A 24498-nucleotide genomic window follows, 5' to 3' on the forward strand; every position below is an offset into this window, starting at 1 on the left:
ACATAATTTCAATGAAAACGGCACGAACCAACGGCTACTCAGATATCCAATCACCTCCTTCAGAGTTCCCTAAAATAACAGAACATAACAATTTAATTTATTTTCTAGGCTAGTAAAATATCTATTAGCAATTGTTCATGTCATTACAAGGGGACTAGCCATGGGAATTAGCATACAGCTGTAGTGGTGGCCTCAGGATTAACAGAGATGGCAGAAGGGCTCCGTGGTTGAGGTTAGGATAGGCAGATTGCACAGCTCTGGTCCCCCTTGCCTGACCCCTGACCCTTTGTGGGTGAGGGGTCATATTGTTCATGAAGAGAGGGAGTCCTCTGTGCTGTTGGGGTACTGAAGAAGGGAAACACTGCTCTACACAGATATTGAATCAGAGACAAGTAATAAGTGAAGCAGAAACATCCCTTTGTCACTCTGATAAGGCAAAGACACTGACAAACCCAACAGTACATGGTGGCAATTACATAAAATAAAAATCACAATCAACACAGTCCTTAAATAATACTTTATTTATTTAGTTTTAAAATAATTTCCTTTTTGTTCTACAGACATCATTTCAAAGAAGTCCGGGACTTGCAAAATATTAACTCTCATTTCTTGTTAATTTAAAATAATGACAGTAAAATAAATTAAACAGAACAAAAGGGTTAAATTACTGAGAGCGGGTTGAAACAATGTTTGACTTGAGGACAAAAATGTAACAATGGTATGCGCAACCATACCCGAGTGATGCTGCCCTAGTTTCTTACAGAAAGCAATCCACTAAGCCTAAAAGGTATGAGCAATGTCTTAACCGACAAACAATAATCAGCTACACAACAAGAATGGGCTTAGCGGTGTTGCATGCAAGAGAATAGGTCTGGAATAAAAAATGTAAATTTCAGTGCTAGCTGCATGCAGTGGAGAAAACTGGCCAGTTAGAAACCGTCATGGTGGAAACTAAAATTCCAACATAATCATGTCATCATCTAAATTACACAGTATTTTTCTCTGGAAGGAGGGTGATAACACATTCAAGTTGAAATCAACTAAACAACTTAAGAATAAATTCATAGACCTCAAAATAATTTAATACATGCAAAGGGAAATAAAAGCTGTCAAAAGCTTAAACATCACAAGTCTGTAAGGATTTGAAGTCTTTCGTTGACAAAAATTTGATTAGACTTTGGTTCAGTTCCTGGTGTCGAGAACTTTTCCCTTTCTGTGACCAGCAGGAGTGAATTAAATGCTTCAATATAAACCTCTAATGAGGGAAAGAGAGATAGAGACCAAGAGGTTAATGCAGTTCAAATGGATGTGATGTTTCATACCAGATCATTGGTAAAAACTAACTAGGCGTGGTTGCAGTCTCACCAAGCCTGAAGTACTGCATGAGTACACAATAAACAGGAGAACCAGGTAGTCCTGAGGAATCAGGGTTAAAACAATTCGTACATTAAATAGGTATCTCTATAAAGCCCCCAAATGGGCACAACACTCACCAGTACTTTCCTTGTTAATATCTACGTCGTAAATTCACATCTATTATTAAAATAACTTTTTTGTAGAGGCGGCAAAATCCGCCACACTTTAAGGTAAGAGAATATACATGACTCTGAAAGAAAATAGTTCACATTCCAAGGCATTCAGGCAATCTTTGCTTTTTAATGTTCAATGGAAGATACATTTCCTCAGATGTCAGAAGGGGGTCTCGAAAAGTTAGGAGGGATATCTCATTCACACTGATACACATACACACAATCCACATAAGTGCATCCAGTTAGCACTGCAGGGTCATACAGTCACTGACTACCAAAATGACACCTGGGACACTTTCAGACTGTTCTCCATAGCAACGGGCTGGCTCAACAGCCAGCAGACCTGTCTTACAGTAATAGTACTGTACATAACCTGCTATGTCAGAGAGCTGCAGCAACTGTTTAAGTACAAACAGGGCTGCAGCACTCATCTTGTCTTGTGTGTCTGACCACTAGCTACTCAAAGAGAAAGACAGGAACTGAACATAGAGCAGTGATGCTGTTTGTTTCCTTGAATAGATAGTATTTTTTTCCTATCTAGCTAGCTTAGAACTTGATTTAGCTACGGTCTTACAGGCATCGAGTCACTGACAGCACAGTTATCAATAGTATAAATTAAACATAATTGACTATATATTTTTGTAAGCGAAGTAAGGTAAAATCAACATTATTACGGTAGTTTGACCAGTGAGAGTGTGGAGCCAGTGGTCAAATCTTAACATACTAACACCTAAAAAAGTGACTCTTATCGAGATGTATGAATCAGGTCAAGCCACCAAAGCCCTGTCACAGGCCGGCGGATCATGCTGTAGAAAGTGTACCAGTTGCCATTTAGTATCAACTGAAAGCCCAGTCCAGTCAGTTGGAGAATAGGTCACCAGTCTGTAGTGCAGCAGGTTCAAGCCACTGATCCTGCCCCTCCCTCATGCAGCAGCTTTTAAGTCTTGTTACAGCTAGCGGACAGAACACAAAGTGCCTACCTACGTACGCACGACAGTCTCCGGGATGAATGAGGTACAGGACAGGGAGAATATTGCTATGTGTTTTACTGTAAAACGTCTCTATGGTTCCACCTGCTCTAGTGTCTTGCCCTCCTGATTATTATATATTTTTTTTAAACGAACAGGAATCACCTTAGTTAAAATAACTTTTGATACACAGTAGGTTATAAACAAACAGCACTCAGCAAGAAGAGAAGAGTCCATGGGGCTGCATCTCAAGACACCCTATTCCCTATATAGCACACTTCTTTTGACCAAATAGGGTGTCATTCGAGACACAGCCCATGAGTCACAGGTGGTGGCTGTAATACTCAGGAAGGGCTTCCGCCGTGGTGGGGGAGGAGGAGGAGAGGGGTGTAAGGAAGTCTTCAGCGCACAAGTTGCTCAAAGTAGGAATTTGTGTCTAGTATCCTCATCCAGAGTGAGATCCACTACCTCCGGAGGGGACACCCAGTTGGGCTGGGGGGACACGGTAGTCCAGAGCTGGGAGGATTGCCTTGTGCTGTTGTTGAAGTGCTCCCCTGAGTTGGGCTTCCAGGCAGAGGACAGGCTCTGGATCACTCCGGCCCTGGGATGGGCACATCTGTTAAGAGAAGCAGCACAATAACACAACAAGGACATTAGAGCAATGTAAGATAAATATTTGGGCAACAACATTACACTGAGGATTTGGTAAGTGCAAACTATGCATTGCAGTTCACCAGTTCCTTGACGTTGTCACACAGTAAAACTATAATGACAGTTTTGTTGCAGCAATAAAACAGTCGCATGACCATGATTCTCAAATGAACACGTTTCAGAGAAACACCATATAACGATTACAGTTTCGTAGTGTTTGCAGTGCAGGCAGATGTGACCTCAGTGTGTGTTGTAAGTTATGCTTTCTGAACTCACCTTGCATTTTCTTGCACTCCTACTATTTCTACCTCACTGTCTGAGGAGGGGATGTTGATGTGGCCCTTGTGCTGAGGGGGTTCCCTGTGGGCCAGTTCTGCCTCCATGTGACCTGCAACACAACAATGCAACACACTTTAGAATGCAAAGGGACATGTAGAGCTTTGCACCCCAGTAAAACTAATACAACAAATGAATTGTGAAGTTAGGGGAGACTGAAATTATACAGTTCACAGACCTCTTCTGGAAGTCTAATGGACACGAATATCCGGTTCACTCTAAATTGCAGTCGATCTATGTCAATTTATACTGAACAAAAATATAAACGCAACATGTAAAATGCGGGTCCCATGTTTCGTGAGCTGAAATAAAAGAGCTCAGAAATAATTTCCATGTGCACAAAAAGCTTACTTCGCTCAAATTTTGTGGACAAACTTGTTTACATCCCTGTTAGTGAGCATTTCTCCTTTGCCAAGATAATCCATCCACTTGACAGGTGGGGCATATCAAGAAGCTGATTAAACAGCATGATAATCACACAGTTGCACCTTGTGCTTGGGACAATAAAAGGCCACTCTAAAATGTGCTGTTTAGTCACACAATCCAATTTATTTATAAAGCTCTTCTTGCATCAGATGATGTCACAAAGTGCTGTACAGAAACCTAGCCTAAAACCCCAAACAGCAAGCAATGCAGGTGTAGAATGCACAATGCCACAGATGTGCACAATGCCACAGATGTCTCAAGTTGAGGGAGCATGCAATTGGCATGCTGACTGCAGGAATGTCCATCAGAACTGTTGCCAGATAGTTGAATGTTGATTTCTCTACTAGAGAAATTGGCAGTAACGTCCAACCAGCCTCATAACCACAGACCATTTGTAACCACGCCAGCCCAGGACCTCCACACCCAGCTTCTTCACCTGCGGGATCATCTGAGACCAACCACTCGGACAGCTGATGTAGGGAAAATCTCATTCTGATTGGCTGGGACTGGCTCCCCAGTGGCTCCCATCATTGGCCCACCTATGGCTGCGCCCTTGCCCAGTCACGTGAAATCCATAGATTAGGTCATTCATTAATTTATATTGACTGATTTCATACGAACTGTAACTCAGTAAAATCGTTAAAATTTTTGCATGTCGCATTTATATTTTTGTTCAGTATACAGCTATGTCAATTGACTAACTGAATTGCTATGAAATACATGTACAGCAAGATGAAAAAGAAAAAGGCAACCTCAAAAAGAAAAACAGCATTTGCAGCACCAGAAAGGAAAAGACAAGCAGATAGACAGTGTAATTTCTCCTTCAAACTCCAAAAGATCTCCCCTTTCCAACCTTCGGAGCACAGTACAACATGTTCTATTCAACCGTATCCATGTCATGGAGCTTGAGATGGAGGAAATTACATCATTATGACAATATTACCAGGTCTTCATCTTGGAGAGTTTGGTTCCTATCACTACTTGTTGCCCTAAACAATCTTCTTGTGCCTGTCAAACTGTCTGCAGATTATACAGGAAGTCATCCCAGAGAGGGTGGAAATTTCAGTGTGATATAGCGAGTTTGTAACTGACCTGCTGAGAGAGAGCACAGATGCTGTACTCTTACTGCCCCAGAGTTTGCTCCCATATCCTGGTCCCTGTGTGTTTTTAGCCTTTCATGTGTTATCACGGTTGTCCGGCGCAGGCACACTCTCTCCACAGTCACACTTAAGCTCTCCTGGTTAGAATCAGTGTCCGAAATATCATAGTGGCCCACTACGGGAGGCCCGTCTGTAGAAACAACAGAAAACACTTCATTAATCAAATCACGGTGTCTCTCAGGAGGTCTCACGTTAGCAGACTTCAGTGTTCGCAGCAGACGTAGCTACCTCCATGAGCACAAATGCATTCTTTGCCATTTGCCCTGTGAAAAGGTTACAACCCCACTGACAATATCATAAGTGTTAGACCAAGTTGCTTGCAGCACCCCATGGCAGATTATGTAACGGTACACAAAACTGTAGCAGAGCAGTGGTCTAGAGCAGACTGTTTATAGGTCTAGTATAACAGCGCACGATAGGATTTCAGACATGGAATGACTGAGTGGATCAGATACATCATAAAAACCCACATTCTACAACTCCCAATATTTTAATTAATGATCTTGACTGCTTAATGCCACCTGTCATGCGCGGTAATGAATGACCATGCGTTTCAGTTGTAAATATTTTTGTTGCTAGACAATTAACAAGTTAGTAATAATTTAACTATTCAACCTAAATAATTGCCTTTGTTTTGCTCAGCTGTAAATGCAGGGTTTGGTTTTAGGAGTGGGGGGACATTCTTTTTGGGCCTCTAAAGCTCATTTCCTGCATTTTTACACAATCCAATATGCCAGCTCTAGAACAAAAAGTAAGCAAAATTGCCCAAAGTCATCAAGCTAGGTAAGAGAACATTAAACATTTTTAAGTGATTAATAAGACTGAATTAGATCAAAGGTAATTCAATATTAAATATTGTGTTGCACCTTTAACCAATAGCCTAACAACTTATCACCTCTAGAAAAAAAGACTTGATTCGCTTTATTAGGAATCCTCTATATCAAATTTCAGCCAGCCCCATCTGCCTGCACACTCGACCTCCACCAGTCTAGTCAATAACTCAACTCTCCCAACACAAGTTCCTTACCAGTTCCCATCTTTATTTTTTTGTTGTTCCCAAGTGAAAGGTAAAAAAAAAAGACATAACACATACACCTCAAATATACTTTAACAACCAGAAACAGCAAATTCTCCAAATAATTAATCTCATGGGCCTAATAGTACGATAGAGCTCTTTTTACATCATTTTTTGCACATAATAAAGCAATGTCACTCCGTCCTGTTGCTAGTGGTCCACCACCCTGCAGCACCTCAACCCAACACACCCCACTAAGGTTTAGGATCTTAGTGAAACATTCATTATTGGTTTAGGGTGTTTTAGGCCAAGGCCAACGTGACAACCCACAGGATGGCAGACACCCAGGGCCAGGACTGAGCAATCCAGCAGCTAGGGATTGCCGAAATAGGTATCTTCCATGACGTGGGCACGTTTTCAATACAGACTCCTTTAGTCGTACTGTATTCCATTCAAGTAATCCAGACCTCATGAAAGTTGCCCAGTATACCCTTAATCTTGTAATACATTTCTGATTACACTGTTTCTTCAGATGGTCTCCAGTATCAACATTTCTAAGCAAAAAAAAAAAAAAACAGGGAGATGGGAGAATCTGTAGACATGCTGAGATAAAAGATCATACTCTTTGCCAGAATTCAGCCAGCCTTCACAAGACCAAAACATATGCAAATATGTCCCCTTTTGTGTTTACATCTCCAGCAGAGGAATGACATTTCTGAGTGCATGTAATTCAGTTTCACTGGCATATATTACATTCTAAGGATGGTCTTAAACTGCAGAAATCTATGACTGAGATGATATGCACATGACTGGGCATTCAAACACATCTGTATCCATTCATCATCATCGATAGCTTCTACCAGGTCTTCTTCACATTTTTGTTTTACATGTTTTGTGTCATCGGGAAAAGCCTCTAATACCCCTTGACCAGTTTGTAAAACAACTTGTGGTTTGTCATGCCGCCTAAAAAATAAAAGCATCTGGCGTGTTCAGGGTTTGCTTCACAGAGAAAATAAAAGTGTTGCGTTCACCTCAGCTCCGTCACAGACTGGTCTTCCTTGGCTAACTGACCCTGTCACCATCCGAACCTCTTAAATTGAGGCATGACAAATAATTAACTTGGTGTACATTTATACATAATTTTATCCAAAAATAGAATCAAATGGTTCAATAATTGAAAATGACCATTATTCCCAGATCCCAGACTGTAGCTTTAAGCTGCTGTCTTGTAGCTACTGTAGGTCTTACCCATCAAGTCAAGATGGAACGTTGTATCATTCACTGATATTGTTATATACTGTAAAATTCCCCTGAACTCTATAGACTGGTCTTGCCTGGCTGTCTGACCCTGATGGGACCCGTCACCACCTAATCCTGCACTAGAGGGCTGCATTCCCGCGGGATCTGACAGAGATCATTGCAGCACGGTCAGCGGGCAGTCCGAGACTGCTTTGAGATGAAAATGTACAGAACAAAACATAAAAATGCAACAATTTCAAAGATTTTACAGAGTTACAGTTCATACAGTGCCTTCGGAAAGTATTCAGACTCCTGGACTTTTTCCACATTGTTATGTGACAGCCTTATTCTAAAATGATTTTTTTTTTTTTTAATACCTCATTTACGTAAGTATTCAGACCAGTTGCTACGAGACTCGAATTTGAGCTCAGGTGCATCCTGTTTACACTAATCATCCTTGAGATATTTCTACAACTTGGAGTCCATCTGCGGCTGATTCAATTAATTGGACATTATTTAGAAAAGCACACAACTGTCTATATAAGGTCACACAGTTGACAGTGCATGTCAGAGCAAAAACCAAGCCACGATGTCAAAGGAATTGTCCGTAGAGCTCCAAGACAGGATTGTGTCGTGAACAGATCTGGGGAAGGGTACCAAAAAATGCCTGCAGCATTTTCCCCAAGAACACAGTAGCCTCCATTATTCTTAAATGGAAGAATCTTGGAACCACCATGACTCTTGCTAGAGCTGGTTGCCCGGCCAAACTAAGCAATCGGGGGAGAAGGGCCTTGGTCAGGGAGTTGACCAAGAATCTGATGGTGACACTGACAGAGCTCCAGAGTTGCTCTGTGGGAATGGGATAACATTCCAGAAGGAAGGGGAACCTTCCAGAAGGACAACCATCTCTGCAGCACTCAACCAAACCAGGCCTTTATGGTAGAGTGGCCAGACGGAAGCCACTCCTCAGTAAAAGGCACAACAGCCCACTGAGTTTGCCAAAAGGCACCTAAAGGACTCTGATCTGATGAAACCAAGATTGAACTCTTTGGCCTGAATGCCATGCATCACATCTGGAGGAAACCAGGCCCCGCTGATCACCTGGCCAATACCAGCCCTACGGTAAAGCATGGTGGGGTTGTTTTTCAGATGCAGGAGACCAGTCAGGATCGAGAGAAAGATGAACGGAGCAAAGTACAGAGAGATCCTTAATGAAAACCTGCTCCAGAACGCTCAGGACCTCAGACTGGGGCGAAGGTTCACCTTCCAACAGGACATATCTAAGCACATATCCAAGACAACGCAGGAGTGGCTTTGGGACAAGTCTCTGAATATCCTTGAGTGGCCGAGCCCAGAGCCCGGACTTGAATCTGATTTAACATCTCTGGAGAGAGCTGAAAATAGCTGTGCAGAGACACTCCCCATCCAACCTGACAGAGCTTGAGAGGATCTGAAGCGGATGTTGTTTTTTTAAGTACTTTTTGCTTCGTCATTATGGGGTATTGTGTGTAGACTGAGCATTTTTTATTTCTTTTTAAATACAAAAATTAGAAGAAGGCTGTAACCTAACAATGTGATGGGGTCTGAATACTTTCCAAGTGCACTGTGTTTTATATAAACACTACCGGTCAAAAGTTTTAGAAAACCTAATTCAAGAGTTTCTATATTTTTTACTATTTTCTACATTGTAGAATAATAGCGAAGACATCAAAATTATGACATAACACATATGGAATCATGTAGTGTTAAACAAATCAAAATATATATGTTATATTTGAGATTATTCAAATAGACAGACCAGGTGTGCAAAGCCGTCAAGGCAAAGGGTGGCTATGTCATGGAAAGAGCATGTGTCCTTCATGTTTTGTACACATACATTCTTTATTAAAAACTTTGAGGGGGCCAAAATAAAAAGGATCCAAAGGATAAGGGCCCAGAGTTTTCCTGGCTGATCAGAATCACAGGGTCAGGAACAACTCTTGGCCCTCCCTATAACTAGGCCTAATGAAGATAAAAATGACTAATATAAACCAAGATTCTCACTTTGTTAATCATACCTGTCCTCAATGGAGAATAACCATAAAGGTATTTGATGTACTTGTAAAACTGGGCTCGCTCTCGCTCTCCAGTGAGATGCTGACATGATACAATACTGTGGTAAACAAATAGAAGACAATTTACAGTACTGTGATCCATACCAGACAATAAGGCAAACCAAATATATCAAATGAACTGTGCACCATGAAATTAAAGGCAGGAGATGGAAGGTGGACAAAGTCTTGTTAACATAAAAGGTTAAAAAAAAAATGTATCAAAGAATGTCAATCACTACAATTCATGAGCATATGAACACATATTTGACACTGACATACAGTGAAGATCACAAGCAAACAGTAAGAATTTGATGCAGTTTAAACCATGTGGAATTGATAACTGTCGCTATATTCCACAGTACATTTTGATCTGCAAATTGCGATACACCAAAAGATACAGCCCAACTGAATATGCTTCCAGATTTGTTCCTTTAGCTGTCCTGAATGTGGTGTTTTAAGAAGTTCTCTTCTTTTTTTTTTACCCCCCTTTTTCAATCTTGTCTTATCGCTGCAACTCCCCAACGGTCTCGGGAGAGGAGAAGGTGGAGTCACGCGTCCTCGGAAACGTGACCCGCCTAACCGCTCTTCTTAACACCCACCAGCTTAACCGGAAGCCAGCTGCACCAATGTGTCGGAGAAAACACCTTTCCACTGGTGACCGGGGTCAGCATTAGACCGCTGAGCCACATGGGAGGCCCCATCTTTATTATTTTACAAGAAACTGGAGAAGGTTGTTCAGACTCAAGCAACAGGATCTGAACCAGAAAAAGCCACGTTGTCACCTGTATCTTATGTAGGCCGATATAGGAACTAGTAAACAAACATACGCTTTACCACTCTGGAACCCAACGTCTGTTGTGTTAGTGTGAAACCTGGTTTCAGTTTGATAATACAAGTATTATCAATACAACTACTAGTCTAAAAAAGGCTGCGTTTGCATCAAGCACAGGCCAGGTTGGCAGACAAACACACAACCAACACCTAACTACTAGGGCCGGGACTATACCAGTATTGCGTTAGTATCGTGGCAAGGAAACAAAAAACAAAGCAGATTTAACATTTAGGAAAACAGCCCTAAGGTCAGAAACAAACATTATGTTGTCATCCAGCTATAGCACAGAATATTTTATCTACAGCAGTTTTTTAAAGGACCAAAGAGTTTGATCTGCTTCGTGTTCTTTTTTACCATGGAAAAAATATTGTGATACAGGTATTGTTCCCGCCCTACTCACCACTATGAGGATATGAAAATAATAATATTGATATTTTATCTCTTGTTCAACTCAAAAGATAACACATCTAAGGCCCACAATCTGCACATAAAATTTAAAAAAAAAAAAAACGTTTCTCTCAACTGCTATCACTGTATTAGGCCTAATCTTTCACAGTATCAGTGCCACCACAACAGCTGTTCAGGTGAAAAGAGACATCCACTCTACCTACATATAAAAGTTTAACAACGTTCTGAGTTGGACATACAAATTCAAGGAATCATATGGGGCAGTGGGTATATTGCGTTAAGAATATAATTCTCTCCAGAATGTTTACTGTTAGTAGAGCAGTATTTAATCAATTACAAATCCTAACCTAGTGGCTGTTGCTCTGAGTAAAATGGCAGTATGATATTCCTCACAACGTTCTCATTCCCAGCATGAATTCAGTATGTCAAGGCACATGCTATGAAGCAGCCCCCTGCCTAATTGGTTGTCTGGGGTGCTGTAATGCACGTTTTTGTGCGAACTGACACAGTGTGTGTGTGTTAGCTGGTAAACATGTATACTTTTGGAATAGGCCATACTGCAAGCAATACAATGAGAGCCCTGACTTGACAGTATCTGTCGATAAAATATGCATTGTCCGTGTCAATGATGCATGTTATGCAGTACAAACAAGTCATTTGGCTCCGTTGAGTTGTTTAAAACGCATTAAGAGATTTCACATGGATTCAGTGCAGTGAATCACAGTGATTCAAGTTCTGCAGGCATGGAGGACTTTAGAGTGCCATTCAAATGTAATCACCTGTTTCTAACTGCGGTTGATTGTGTTGTTTTTGTACTTGTACAGTCTTTATGTAAAAACACAGGCAATGCCATGCTCTCCGGGTTAACTAGTATGGAATACTGCACATAATGGACTTTCAGTAGAATTGGTGGCTTGGTGACTAAAATCAACGATAACATTTGGAAATCAGATAAGCACATCTGCAATCATCACTGTGTGCGTGATGGTAATGGAACTTTATCCATTCTGGAAATACAACACTAATGCAGTCCATGAGTCAAACAAGCCCATCTAAACTTTCAATAGCCCGGGGTCGGAAATGTCCGGGTTTCCATTTTGGGTGGCCACTGGCACTACGTCAGGCAGGACGTTGTTGTTGAGGGGATCGGGGGACATGCTGCTCATGGTGATGTTCTCCTGGGCCAACATGTACACCACCATTGTCTCCTGCGACTCCGACGAGGGAAGGAAGGAGCTGGGCAGTGACGGGCGTGGCGCCCTGTGACGGTGCCGCACAGGGGCGTCGCTCGAGTGGATGGATGAGTCGCCGCTGTCGTCCGAGTCGAGGCGCGTCAGCTTCTCCATCCAGACGCGGAAGCGCTCCTCGGTCTGCTGCTGCATCACGGCGAAGCGCGTCATGGCCTCCTCCAGCACGCTGCCAATGCTGTTCCTGTCCCACGAGCCACCGCTGTCCAACAGGTCCTGAATCTGAGCGCTCACTCCGGAACCCTCCGCTGCACGGCAGAAGCCAGCTTTAAAGACATTGAGGCCAAAGCCATAAGAAACACAGTAGTACTTTTCATGTACGCTGGTGGACTGTTTTTGTTTGTTTGATAAAAAATTACAAATTACAAGTTTTGTTGACGTGCAGATCGACGTTTTCATGCTGATGACGGACTACGTTTTCATGCAGTTGTAGCAGTCAGGTCTGTGTAGGGAATGCAGTAATGGTTGATAACATGGAGTTCTACAGATCCATTCCGGACAGAAATGGGTGTTTTAGGAGATTGAGTTGCTGTACCTCTTCATTGAAAGTGTTTACTGAAGATTAACCGTCTATAGTTTTGGCGATAAGATAAAGAAACTAACTACATGCACGGTACAATTACAGCATACAATAATTAAAGATGAAGCACCAAGCCACAAAGTACCATGGTTTTGAAATTCCACCTTGGATGTCAAATGTACTTAAACAAGCAAGATATGACCTATTAGATCTAGCACTAGCATGCAAGTAGCAGGCAAAGCATTTTACCACTACCTCCATGTTATTTCTGTGCTTTAACCCAGTCTAAATAAGGACAATTCTACCTCAAATTAATATAAATTTGTCACCGCACTGCCAGCTTTTTATTTTATTATTATTATTATTATTATTCAGGGAAAACCCATTGAGACCAGGGTCTCATTCAAGGGTGCCCTGATCATAGTAATACAAAAACAAAACACTGAGTAATACCATACGCCAAAACTGTAATACACCAGCTAGCAACATCATTGAGATAACAATGGAATGCCAGAGTAAGAAACAGAGGAAGAAGAAAAAAACTCAATATGAAAGGTCAAGAGCTTAAAGCAATAATGATATTTATTTGATCTACAGTTTATTTGATTTAACTAGGCAAGTCAGTACTAGGGCAATTTATATTTGACCCATTGTACTGATTGAAGTTGAACAACACATTGTTTCTGTAATTCAAGAACTCATTTGTGAACCCAACGTCAGTGTGCTGCTAAGTTTAGCTTCCTCCACTGTTCCTGTCCCCATACCAGGCTCGAACCAGTGATCCTCTGCTTTGCAACATGTGACCGCCCTCCTTGACAACTGTTTGAGCTATACAAAAAAGGTACGACAATGGAAATACATTATTCTATTTTTGTGTTATCCTCTACCCATTTTTAAATCCATTGTATCCACGTGGTTATTTTATTTATTTTTTAAATTGTCAAATAAAAATCTATCAATTCACTCCAATTATCAGGGAAGACAAACGCAAGGGTCACTTATAAAACATCAATAAGACAATGTGTGACAATCTAGAATATAATTAATCTTAAAATGGTGTACTCAAAAAATGCCTATAAACCGAGTCAATGATTGTTTATTTTTTTTGCTAGCTTTGACGAGATGCTGCAGTTAGTGCAATCATTGGACGGGAAAGGGGATTCAGTTGCACAACAATGCATTCAACCGAATTGTGTCTCCCACATTTAACCCAACCCCTCGGAATCAGGAGAGCAGCTGTTGTTAGGGGTTAACTGCCTTGCTCAAAGGCAGAATGGCAGATTTTTACACCTTGCCGGCTCTGGGATTCGAACCAGTGACCTTTTGATTATTGGCCCAATGTTCTTAACCGTTAGGCTACCTTCTACCCCATGAAGATCTCCTAAAAATGGGCACCGCATTGCCAACAAAGGTGTTTATTAGAACCTATTAGACTTGAAGCATCTGCTGTAACAGTCAACCAGAGCTATGAAAACAGCTGCGTCGAGAACCAGAGCTATGAAAACAGCTGCGTCAAGAACCACTGCACTGAAAACAGGTGCTACTTCTGTCTGTAAAACACTGGACTGGCGCCCAGGGTAAACTGGAAGGGCCACAATTGAATAATTCAACAGTTCCTCAACACAACCAGCACGGTAGGCTAGAAATCCAGTGCAAAATGGCATGGTGAATTACTGGAAGGCTCTGGAAGATGGAGACATCTCATTCCATTCTGCATCAGTCTCTCTATGACAAAGGACAGGGAGAAGTAAATCACAATAGGGTGGTTCCATTTGATTTCAATCCCTTTTGACCGCACTCCTTTTAAATTTGAACAAAGGTAGACATATTTGACCATAATAGAAGTCGTCAGAAAGTAACTTTTTGGACCTGAATGCCACAACATTTAGGAGAGGTGCACAAAGCTGACCCATTTTGCATACCCCCACTACCATGAGACAGCCCTGTCTTAATCACTGGAAAAGGTAAATTGTTGAGTTTAATATAAAAGCTTACAAACAGGGTTGTCAAACTATTTTTTACAAATGTTTAATAATTTATTTTTATTTTTACATTTGACCTTTTACATCAACTCTGAATATTTCACATTTGTTGTAGCTTAGACTAGAGAATGACCAATATGGATTTTTTAAGGCTGATGCAGATACCGATTTTGGGGGGGGTCAAGATGGCCAATATTTTAGGCCAATTTCAAAATCATTAAATTAGAAAATGAATACAGTCATGTATGAATTATAATGCATCAATTAAAATAAAATAAAAAGTGTAACCAATCTAAAGACATAACGGTAATAATTTGATCTGAATGGTAAATCTCTTGATAACCTAAATAAATTAAGATGGCATAGGCCTACTCACAATACAGGTGAATGCCCATTCAATAAGAGCGTGTGCATGCATTGAGTTATTGTTCTGGCTGATCAGTGAAGTCTGTGGTGCTAAGGATGACAAACAATCTGTTCGCCTTCCATTTGGGATTTACTAGCCTACTAATCAACATTTGTTATAGAAGCACCACTCCAGCATATCACGCCTGTATGGAAGGACATTATATAGGCACTGCTATTAGTTTCAGAACATAAAATAACATATATTCAAAGCAAATGGGTCCTACGTAACGTCATTATTTGTGATCACGGATGCTTATGAAACTAGTATGTCATTTTCCGTGATTGAATGTTTTTAAATAAAAATTAAACTGTCAGGACGCATCTCTAAACAACTCAGCTGCCAGGACGAAATTCGCTAGTTCAGCTATCTGTCAAGAAATGGGCAGGTTGCAACTTCCATCCTACGGCTACGATTGGATAGAGTGTAACTCCGCTCCCTTTCACATCTCCCTCCATCGCTAATATCACGTGCTGCTGTTTACAGGTACTATGAGAACTAGATCAACGGCAATGAAATTTGCTACCAAGCCATAACATTTGCATAATATCTAACAAGGAGAGGAGGAAAAAATATGAAAACAACAATGCACGTTCTGTCTGAATTACTCAAATCTGCCCATGGTTTGAGAAGTGAGTACTCAGACACACGCTGGTATACAGCTTTCTTGCTCCATAAACATGCAGGGAGATTCTTTACTTAGCTAAACCCATTGCTAACATTTATTTGGGCATATTAAAACACTTAATTATTCCCCTATTATAGCAATCTAATCCGACTTTTCAATTCACGGATACAATTGCGGCTAGTCAAATCAGCACACCAGAAAATAGCTAACCTTACAGTGCAAATCAGATGGCTTGTTGCTGAAAATGGTGCATGCTCAAAATGATAACTAACCAACTAACGTTAGCTAGTTACATTGGCAATTAGCTCATTGCATCATGTTTATCTAACCAGCAAGGTAGCTAATATAGCAAGCTACCCAACAACACAAATTAAAGGGTTAGTTATCGTAATATTTGCTAACAGATGCTTTGCTAGATAGCTGGCTAGCTTATTGCATGCATGTCGGGGCACATCGACATGAGCCTGATTGGCAAATTAACTAATATTTGCAACAGGAGTTTAATTTTGGTTAAATTCAGTTCGCAATACCGAACCTTTCTTTTGGAGAATGAGCTTGCTGCTGATTTTCCGAGCCAGATATTCCTTGGCATTAGATAGACTAGAAAAGGCCAATATCGGCCCGATATATGAGCTCAGTTGTTTATCGGTAGTTCTCTACCTTAGACCCTATTTTACATGATTTGAAGTGTTTGTGTTGTGCTTGCCATTGTTTGAGAAACAGCATGCTCTTGAATACAGGGTGGGTGTCATGTTTTGGCTGATAAATGTACTGAAATGGGAATATTTCAACTTTCAAATGATCGCATAAAGAGGTTTTACATTATACTGTCAATCTTCCATAGGAAACCCATTGAAATAGAAATATAGGCAATAGAGTAGACCTCACTATTTATGTTGACATTCGATGGTGGCTGGACCAGCAGCCATCTTTGTGGTAGTAATTGGAATTTAACAATCCTATTGCAGCAGTCTGAAGGGATATGTCGATTCTATGATTTAAATATACCTACCCCATATTCAAGAGAATGCTTTGTCTCTGCTGATGGTAGGCACAACACAACTCACCTTAATGCAAAATACAGTCTAAACTACACCATTGTGGGAGAAACAATATATACACACACACACACACACACACCATACAGTTGAAGTCGGAAGTTCACATACACCTTAGCCAAATACATGTAAACTCAGTACTTCACAATTCCTGACATTTAATCCAAGTAAAAATTCCCTGTCAGTTAGGCTGACTATATTTTTTGAATGTGAAATGTCAGAATAATAGCAGAGAGAATGACTTATTTCAGCTTTTATTTCTTTCGTCACATTTCCAGTGGGTCAGAAGTTTACATACACTCAATTAGTATTTGGTAGCATTGCCTTTAAATTGTTTAACCTGGGTCAAACGTTTCAGGTAGCCTTCCACAAGCTTCCCACAATAAGCTGGGTGAATTTTGGCCCATTCCTCCTGACAGAGCTGGTATAACTGAGTCAGGTTTGTAGGCCTCCTTGCTCACACACGCATTTTCAGTTGTGCCCACAAATATTCTATAGGATTGAGGTTAAGGCTTTGTGATGGCCACTCCAATACCTTGACTTTGTTGTCCTTAAGCCAGTTTGCCACAACTTTGAAAGTATGCTTGGGGTCATTGCCCTCACTACATATTTGTCGCCAGACCCACTGGCTCCAGGTCATCTATAAGGCTTTGCTAGGTAAAGCCCCGCCTTATCTCAGCTCACTGGTCGCGATAACACCCACCCGTAGCACGTGCTCCAGCAGGTATATCTCACTGGTCATCCCCAAAGCCAACACCTCCTTTGGCCGCCTTTTCTTCCAGTTCTCTACTGCCAATGACTGGAACGAATTGCGCAAAAACAAGCTGAAGTCAGAGACTTATCTCCCCCACTAACTTTAAACATCAGCTATCTGAGCAGCTAACCAATCGCTGCAGCTGTACACAACCAAATCAAAATCAAATCAAATTTTATTTGTCACATACACATGGTTAGCAGATGTTAATGCGAGTATAGCGAAATGCTTGTGCTTCTAGTTCCGACAATGCAGTAATAACCAACAAGTAATCTAACTAACAATTCCAAAACTACTGTCTTATACACATAAGTGTAGAGGGATAAAGAATATGTACATAAAGATATATGAATGAGTGATGGTACAGAGTACAGTATATACATATGAGATGAGTATGTAAACAAAGTGGCATAGTTAAAGTTGCTAGTGATACATGTATTACATAAAGATGCAGTAGATGATATAGAGTACAGTATATACGTATACATATGAGATGATTAATGTAGGGTATGTAAACATATTAGGTAGCATTGTTTAAAGTGGCTAGTGATATATTTTACATAATTTCCCATCAATTCCCATTATTAAAGTGGCTGGAGTTGAGTCAGTGTGTTGGCAGCAGCCACTCAATGTTAGTGGTGGCTGTTTAACAGTCTGATGGCCGTGAGATAGAAGCTGTTTTTCAGTCTCTCGGTCCCAGCTTTGATGCACCTGTACTGACCTCGCCTTCTGGATGATAGCGGGGTGAACAGGCAGTGGCTCGGGTGGTTGTTGTCCTTGATCTTTATGGCCTTCCTGTAACATCCAATCTACCTACCTCATCCCCATATAGTTTTTTACTGTTTTGCACACCAGTATTTCTACTTGCACATCATCATCTGCAAATCTATCACTCCAGTGTTAAGGCTCGGGTGGTTGTTGTCCTTGATCTTTATGGCCTTCCTGTAACATCCAATCTACCTACCTCATCCCCATATAGTTTTTTACTGTTTTGCACACCAGTATTTCTACTTGCACATCATCATCTGCAAATCTAAGCACTCCAGTGCTTACCTCCTCACGCCATTTGTACACACTGTATATAGACTTTGTTTTTGACTGTACTTTGTTTATTCCATGTAAACATGTTGTTTGTGTCGCACTGCTTTGCTTTAACTTGGCCAAGTCGCAGTTGTAAATGAGAACTTGTTCTCAAATGGCCTACCCGGTTAAATAAAGGTTAAGTTTAAAAAATTGTCAATTTGGAAGACCCATTCGCGACCAAGCTTTAGAGGTCTTGAGATATTGCTTCAATATATCCACAATTTTCCTATCTCATGATGCCATCTATTTTGTGAAGTACACCAGTCCCTCCTGTAGCAAAGCACACCCACAACATGATGCTAACACCCCTGTGCTTCACTGTTGGGATGGTGTTCGTCGGCTTGCAAGCCTCCCCCCTTTTCCTCCAAACATAAAATGGTCATTATGGCCAAACGGTTCTATTTTTGTTTCATGAGACCAGAGGACATTTCTCCAAAAACTATGATCTTTGTCCCCATGTGCAGTTGCAAACCGTATGGCTTTTTTTATGACGGTTTTGGAGCAGTGGCTTCTTCCTTGCTGAGCGACCTTTCAGGTTATGTTGATATAGGACTCGTTTTACTGAGGATATGGATACTTTTGCACCTGTTTTCTCCAGCATCTTCACAAGGTCCTTTACAGTTGTTCTGGGATTGATTTGCACCAAAGTACGTTCATCTCTAGGAGAAAGAACGCGTCTCCTTCCTGAGCGGTATGACGGCTGCGTGGTCCCATGGTGTTTATACTTGCGTACTATTGTTTGTACAGATGAATGTGATACCTTCAGGCGTTTGGAAATTGCTCCCAAGGATGAACCAGATTTGTGTAGGTTTACAATTTTTTTCCTGAGGTCTTGGCCGATTATGTTTTATTTATTTTGATGTCAAGCAAAGAGGCACTGAGTTTGAAGGTAGACCTTCAAAATACATCCACAGGTACGCCTCCAATTGACTCAAAGGATGTCAATTAGCCTATCAGAAGCTTCTAAAGCCATGACATAATGGAATTTTCCAAGCTGTTTAAAGGCACAGTCAATTTCGTGTATGTAAACTTCTGACACACTGGAATTGTGGTACAGTGAATTATAAGTGAAATAATCTGCCTGTAAACAATTGTTGGAAAAATGACTTGTCTCATGCACAAAGTAGATGTCCTAACCAACTTAACAAACAAAAAACTAGTTTTGGCAACAAGAAATTTGTAGAGTGGTTGATAAACGAGTTTTAATGACTCCAACTTAGGTGTATGTAAACTTCCGACTTCAACTGTGTGTGTATTATAATATATATAAATAATAATTGACGTTAAAGGATTAAAAAAATACATGTTTTTACAAATTTGTTTGACAAACCTGTTGGTATGCATTTAAATATCAAGCTCAACCCTTTACATTTTCCAGTGATTAAGACATGGATGTCTCGTGGTTGGGTAGGGTATGCAAAATGGGTCAACTTCAATTTCTGACCACTTATACAAAGGACAAATATGGAAAGTTTTGTTCAAATCAAAATAATGTGCGGTCAAAAAGTGATTGAAATCAAATGGAACAACGCAATACTATGTACGCCTTCAACGTGAATGACACATTTACTATGGTATGTCACAGCTTTGAGATAGTAGTAACCTTGTGGCATAGTAGTATGTCACAAGGTTACCGCTGCACACTGTTCTCACAGTGAATAACACACAGTGAGGTCATATACTGTGGTAAAGAATTGCTCCCTACAGCAGCACAGAACAAACTAGCAAATTAGAGGTTAAACAATAACCTAATTTTAACATTCTCAATAAATGATGTCTATATTCCCACAACATGCCAATAACGACAGTCACAGTTCAACAAGAACACTACCGACGTGTGGATTACGTGTAATCTTCAAAAGGCATGGTGAATGGAGACAAATTAAAACAGTGGAACAGTCATTAAAACATTCAACACTCAATGATGCCTGTGCTAGTATCCATTTCAGATGAGCAAACATGAATAACCAGAAGCGTCAGTGAGTGATTGCATTGGCTTGGGAGCAATCGTTACTTCACGTCTCTAGTGAATGTATGTGGAGTGACTCATCTGAAATGTCTCTAGAAATGTTTACAGCCTCTACAGCCTTATTCCAAAACAGATTAAATAAAAAAAAAAATCCTCAATCTACACACAATACCCCATAATGAAAAAGCGAACAGGTTTGACATTTTTGCAAATGTATAAAATAAAAAATACCTTATTTCCATAAGTATTCAGACCCTTCACTAATGAGACTCGAAATTGAGCTCAGGTGAATCCTGTTTCCATTGATCAACCTTGAAATGTTTCTACAACTTGATTGGACATTATTTGGAAAGGCACACAACAATCTATACAAGGTCCCAGAGTTGCAGTGCATGTCAGAGCAAAATCCAAGCCATGAGGTCGAAGGAATTGTCCGTAGAGCTCCAAGACAGGATTGTGTCGAGGCACAGATCTGGGTAAGGGTACCAAAACATTTCTGCAGCACTGTAGGTCCCGAAGAACACAGTGGCCTCCATCATTCTTAAATGGAAGAAGTTTGGAATCACCAAGACTCTTCCTAGAGCTGGCCGCCGGGCCAAACTGAGCACCTGGGGAGAAGGGCCTTGACCAAGAACACGACGGTCACTCTGACAGAGCTCCAGAGGTCTTCAGTGGAGATGGGAGAACCTTCCAGAAAGACAACAAATCAAGCCTTTATTGTAGAGTGGCCAGACGGAAGCCACTCCAGAGTAAAAAGCACATGACAGACCGCTTGGAGTTTGCCAAATGGAACCTAAAGGACTCTCAGAACATGAGAAACAAGATTCTCTGGTCTGATGAAACCAAGATTGAACTCTTTGGCTTAAATGCCAAGTATCAGGTCTAGAGGAAACTTGGCACCATCACTACGGTGAAGCATGGTGGTGGCAGCATCATGCTGTGGGGATGTTTTTCAGCCGCAGTGACTGGGACACTAGTCAGAATCGAGGGAAAGATGAACAGAGCAAAGTACAGTGAGATGATTGATGAAAACCTGCTCCAGAGCGCTCAGGACCTCAGACTGGGGCAAAGGTTCAGCTTCCAACAAGACAATGACCGCAAGCACACAGACAATGCAGGTGTGGCTTCAGGACAAGTCTCTGAATGTCATCAAGTCAGCCAGAGCCCGGACTTGAACCATATCGAACATCTCTGGAGGGACCTGAAAATAGCTGTGCAGCTCCCCATCCAACCTGACAGAGCTTGAGAGGATCTACAGAGAAGAATGGGAGAAACAACCCAAATACAGGTCTGCCAAGCTTGTAGCGTTATCCACAAGAAGACTTGAGGGTGTAATCACTGCCAAAGGTGCTTCAACAAAGTACTGAGTAAAGGGCCTGAATGCTTATGTAAATATAATATTTTTTATTGATTTAAAAAATGGGCATTTCCTAAAAGAAAATAGTTTTTGCTTTGTCATTATGGGGTATTGTGAGGAAGAAAAAAACTATCCATTTTAGAATAAGGCTGTAATGTAACAAAATGTGTAAGTCAATGGGTCTGAATACTTTCCAAATGCACTATACCTGTGATGTCTGGAGCAAATGTATAGTGATTGTTACTTCATGGTATGCTAAATGTGGGTTACTTGGAATGTCTGTAGTAAATGTATTTAACATGGGATATACATGTGGTGAATATTACCGCTGGGTGGGTTGGGGTGAATGTGTGTGGTGTTGATTGTTACCTGGGATATCTGTGGTGATTGTCTTGCCGCCTGATGTCTCATCTTCAGAGGAGCTGGTGCTAGAGTCACAGGTGAGGTCGCTGTCACTTGTACTGCTGTCCTGCAGCAGGTTGTACTTCTTCCTCGCCGCTGCCTCACGCTTCTGCCTCAGCAGCCGTATCCGCTCCTTGTGCTTCTGGCTCCGGTGACCTTTGACTTTAGCCAGCCGGCCGTTGGTCTGCTTCTCGCCGCCTGCTCCTCCTGCCACAGCCGGCTGGCAGCGGTTCTTCTTGGCTGCCATTGTGTTGGTGGACATCTCACTTTCAGAACGTGAACGCCGGGACTTTTGCCTGCTTGACGATGACGTTTGGCACCCTGCTGCCAGCCCGGTGTCAGCCACCGTGGTGCCCTCATCCCCTGACGCCCGCGAGGCGGCTCCCTCCTCACCAGAAGAGAGTGTGTCTGAGTCGGCCTGGTGACCACTGGAGGAGGGCGAGAGCATACAGGGGTTGGAGGAGTCGCTCTCGTAGACGTGGCCTGAGGCGGGCTTGTCACTGCTGGTGGAGGCGTGCTGGGACTCTGGAGAGTCTCTCCTTAGCTCCTTCATGAGGCAGGGCATGGAGAGCAGGCTGGGCTCACCCTCCATCTGCAAGGGACTGTCCCACTCTTCTCCTGGTGGAAAGCTGGTGGTGCTCTCTGTTTTAAAGGGCTCCCCCTGCTCCCCCCTAAAAGCAGCTGCTGACCCCACCTGTGCAGGACACTCTGGGAGGTTCTCGCCATCCACAAACTCCTCTGTGTCTGCCATCTTAAGGCTAGTTGAGAGTAGGGCCCCGTGGTCTGACTGTCTTAGAAGAGTGGGCCTGGACAGGAACTCACCTGGAACAACAATACATATATATTTAGGGAAAAGGTGATACCTGGTCAGTTGTCTAACTGAATGCATTCAACTGAAATGTGTCTCCTGCATTTTTACACACACACACACATATATATATATATATATATATATAAAGAAATGCAACTTCACACAGACTGTTTGGTTCAAACGCCCAAGGAAGCTGGCTATTTTTCTTCTTTGCTAGCTGGCTAATGGTAGCTTAGCTGTCTGGCTAGGTAGCTAGATTAGTGTGTGTGGGGGGGGGGGGGACTGTACAGTACTGTACTGTAACGTTGGATGCCAACCGCCGATAAACCCCACAAAAGAAGAGGCGGGGGCTAGAACTGTAGCTAGCTAGTGTCCTTTCACCCCCGCCAGTCGTGCACCACTTAACCCGCAGTTCTGAGGGCAAGTGTTCGGCAGGCGGGAGCAAAGGTCACTGTGTGCTTGCTAGGACTCCGGTACACAGCTGGTGGGACGAAACAGGTAGCTAGCTAGGACACCGGTAGACAGTGTCCTTTGCTCCAGAAAAACTCAAATACTTGCATTTCTCTTTTGACACATTTTAATCGCATTGACAATCAGGGGAAATCCTGAATATCAAGTGCCTCACAAGCATGAAGATGGCTGGTGAATAGGAGGAGGAAGGGCTTTAATACAGGAACCAATGGGATGCTTGGACGCAATGCAGGAATGCCCACATGCAGGAACGCCCTGAATTGCGGGCCGCTACTGAGAAAGGCTGCAAGTTTCCCATAAATCGATTGTTTTTGACGAGTGGATTCAGTTGCGGGGAAGGACGGGTGATTTGTAAACATGGTCATCCATGCATTTGTTATACTAGCACGAACCCGCTGGGCAGATAACTACGTAGTTAGCCAACTACCTAAAATGGAAGAGACGTAACATTAGCTATGCTAGTGACGATTCGATTTAAAACGCATTCCTTTAGCTAGCCATGGTATACTAGCCAGTTAGCACTGACGGCGTATCTAGCTATGCAGGCGAACATGCTAGCTAGCATCTTACCTTGGACCGGGTGTTACACGCTTGTTTCTTCAGTGTCCGACTTCTGTGACATCTTATTTTTATATATGCATATATATTTATGTATGACTTATACAAATAATACACTTGCAACGTCAACCTTAGTCCATTCACACATACGAATACCAGCTAGCTACTTATTTCAAAATGTCCCCACCGGCCGATGTTCACATAAAAATGTGCGTCACTTCCGTTGTTGTAAATGACATTAGGGAAAACTAGCACCTCGGTGCGTCTAGGAGGTAGTGTAGCTACGTAATCACTTCAGGTTGTTGTATGTGCACTCTGCATATTGGTTTTGAACTTAAATCAATAAAGCCGTGCTCACATTGACAGTTTGAAGTGTCTCAAATCCAATTTATTTTGCATATCCGATTCGAATCTGTTCTTTTTCCTGCAGTCTGAACAGGCAAAAAGTACATGGAAACAGATATTTCAAGCCACATTTCGTTTGAAGTCCAATACTATGCAAATCTGATTCCTGGACATGTCACTTGTCTGAATGGTCAAACTACTCTGACATTTTGACAATAACATGTGGTAGCTAACTAGCTTGTTAATTAGT

General features: G+C 41.7%; 1 protein-coding gene across 3 annotated transcripts; it reads right to left on the reverse strand.

The window, feature by feature from the left end:
* Positions 1-503: 503 nt before the first annotated feature.
* Positions 504-24117, reverse strand: LOC115146899 (protein ARK2N-like). 3 transcript variants are annotated; one of them, XM_065004762.1, is made up of 5 exons: positions 23916-24116; positions 22031-22885; positions 5003-5200; positions 3425-3536; positions 504-3113 (listed from the first exon to the last, which is right to left on the reverse strand). In XM_065004762.1, the coding sequence occupies exons 2-5, from the start codon at positions 22812-22814 to the stop codon at positions 2915-2917; spliced, it is 1293 nt and encodes a 430-aa protein (XP_064860834.1). In that variant the 5' UTR covers positions 22815-22885; positions 23916-24116; the 3' UTR covers positions 504-2914. The 3 variants fall into 3 exon arrangements, with proteins under 3 accessions (XP_064860834.1, XP_064860836.1, XP_064860835.1); XM_065004764.1 differs by lacking the exon at positions 5003-5200; XM_065004763.1 differs by lacking the exons at positions 504-3113; positions 3425-3536; positions 5003-5200 and adding an exon at positions 6090-12170 and having other exon boundaries at positions 23916-24117.
* Between the last annotated feature and the right edge of the window lie 381 nt (positions 24118-24498).

Source organism: Oncorhynchus nerka, linkage group LG19, assembly GCF_034236695.1.
Source record: "Oncorhynchus nerka isolate Pitt River linkage group LG19, Oner_Uvic_2.0, whole genome shotgun sequence".
Lineage (NCBI taxonomy): Eukaryota > Metazoa > Chordata > Actinopteri > Salmoniformes > Salmonidae > Oncorhynchus > Oncorhynchus nerka.

Excerpts from the sequence above, each read along its gene's own strand:
- LOC115146899 (XM_065004762.1), bottom strand. The coding sequence starts at position 22,814 with ATGGCAGACACAGAGGAGTTTGTGGATGGCGAGAACCTCCCAGAGTGT. Across the intron at positions 5,201-22,030 it reads AATCACCACAGATATCCCAG|ACGGGCCTCCCGTAGTGGGC; the intron begins GTAACAATCAAC and ends TTGTTTCTACAG. Across the intron at positions 3,537-5,002 it reads TCTGTGCTCTCTCTCAGCAG|GTCACATGGAGGCAGAACTG; the intron begins GTCAGTTACAAA and ends GTTGTGTTGCAG.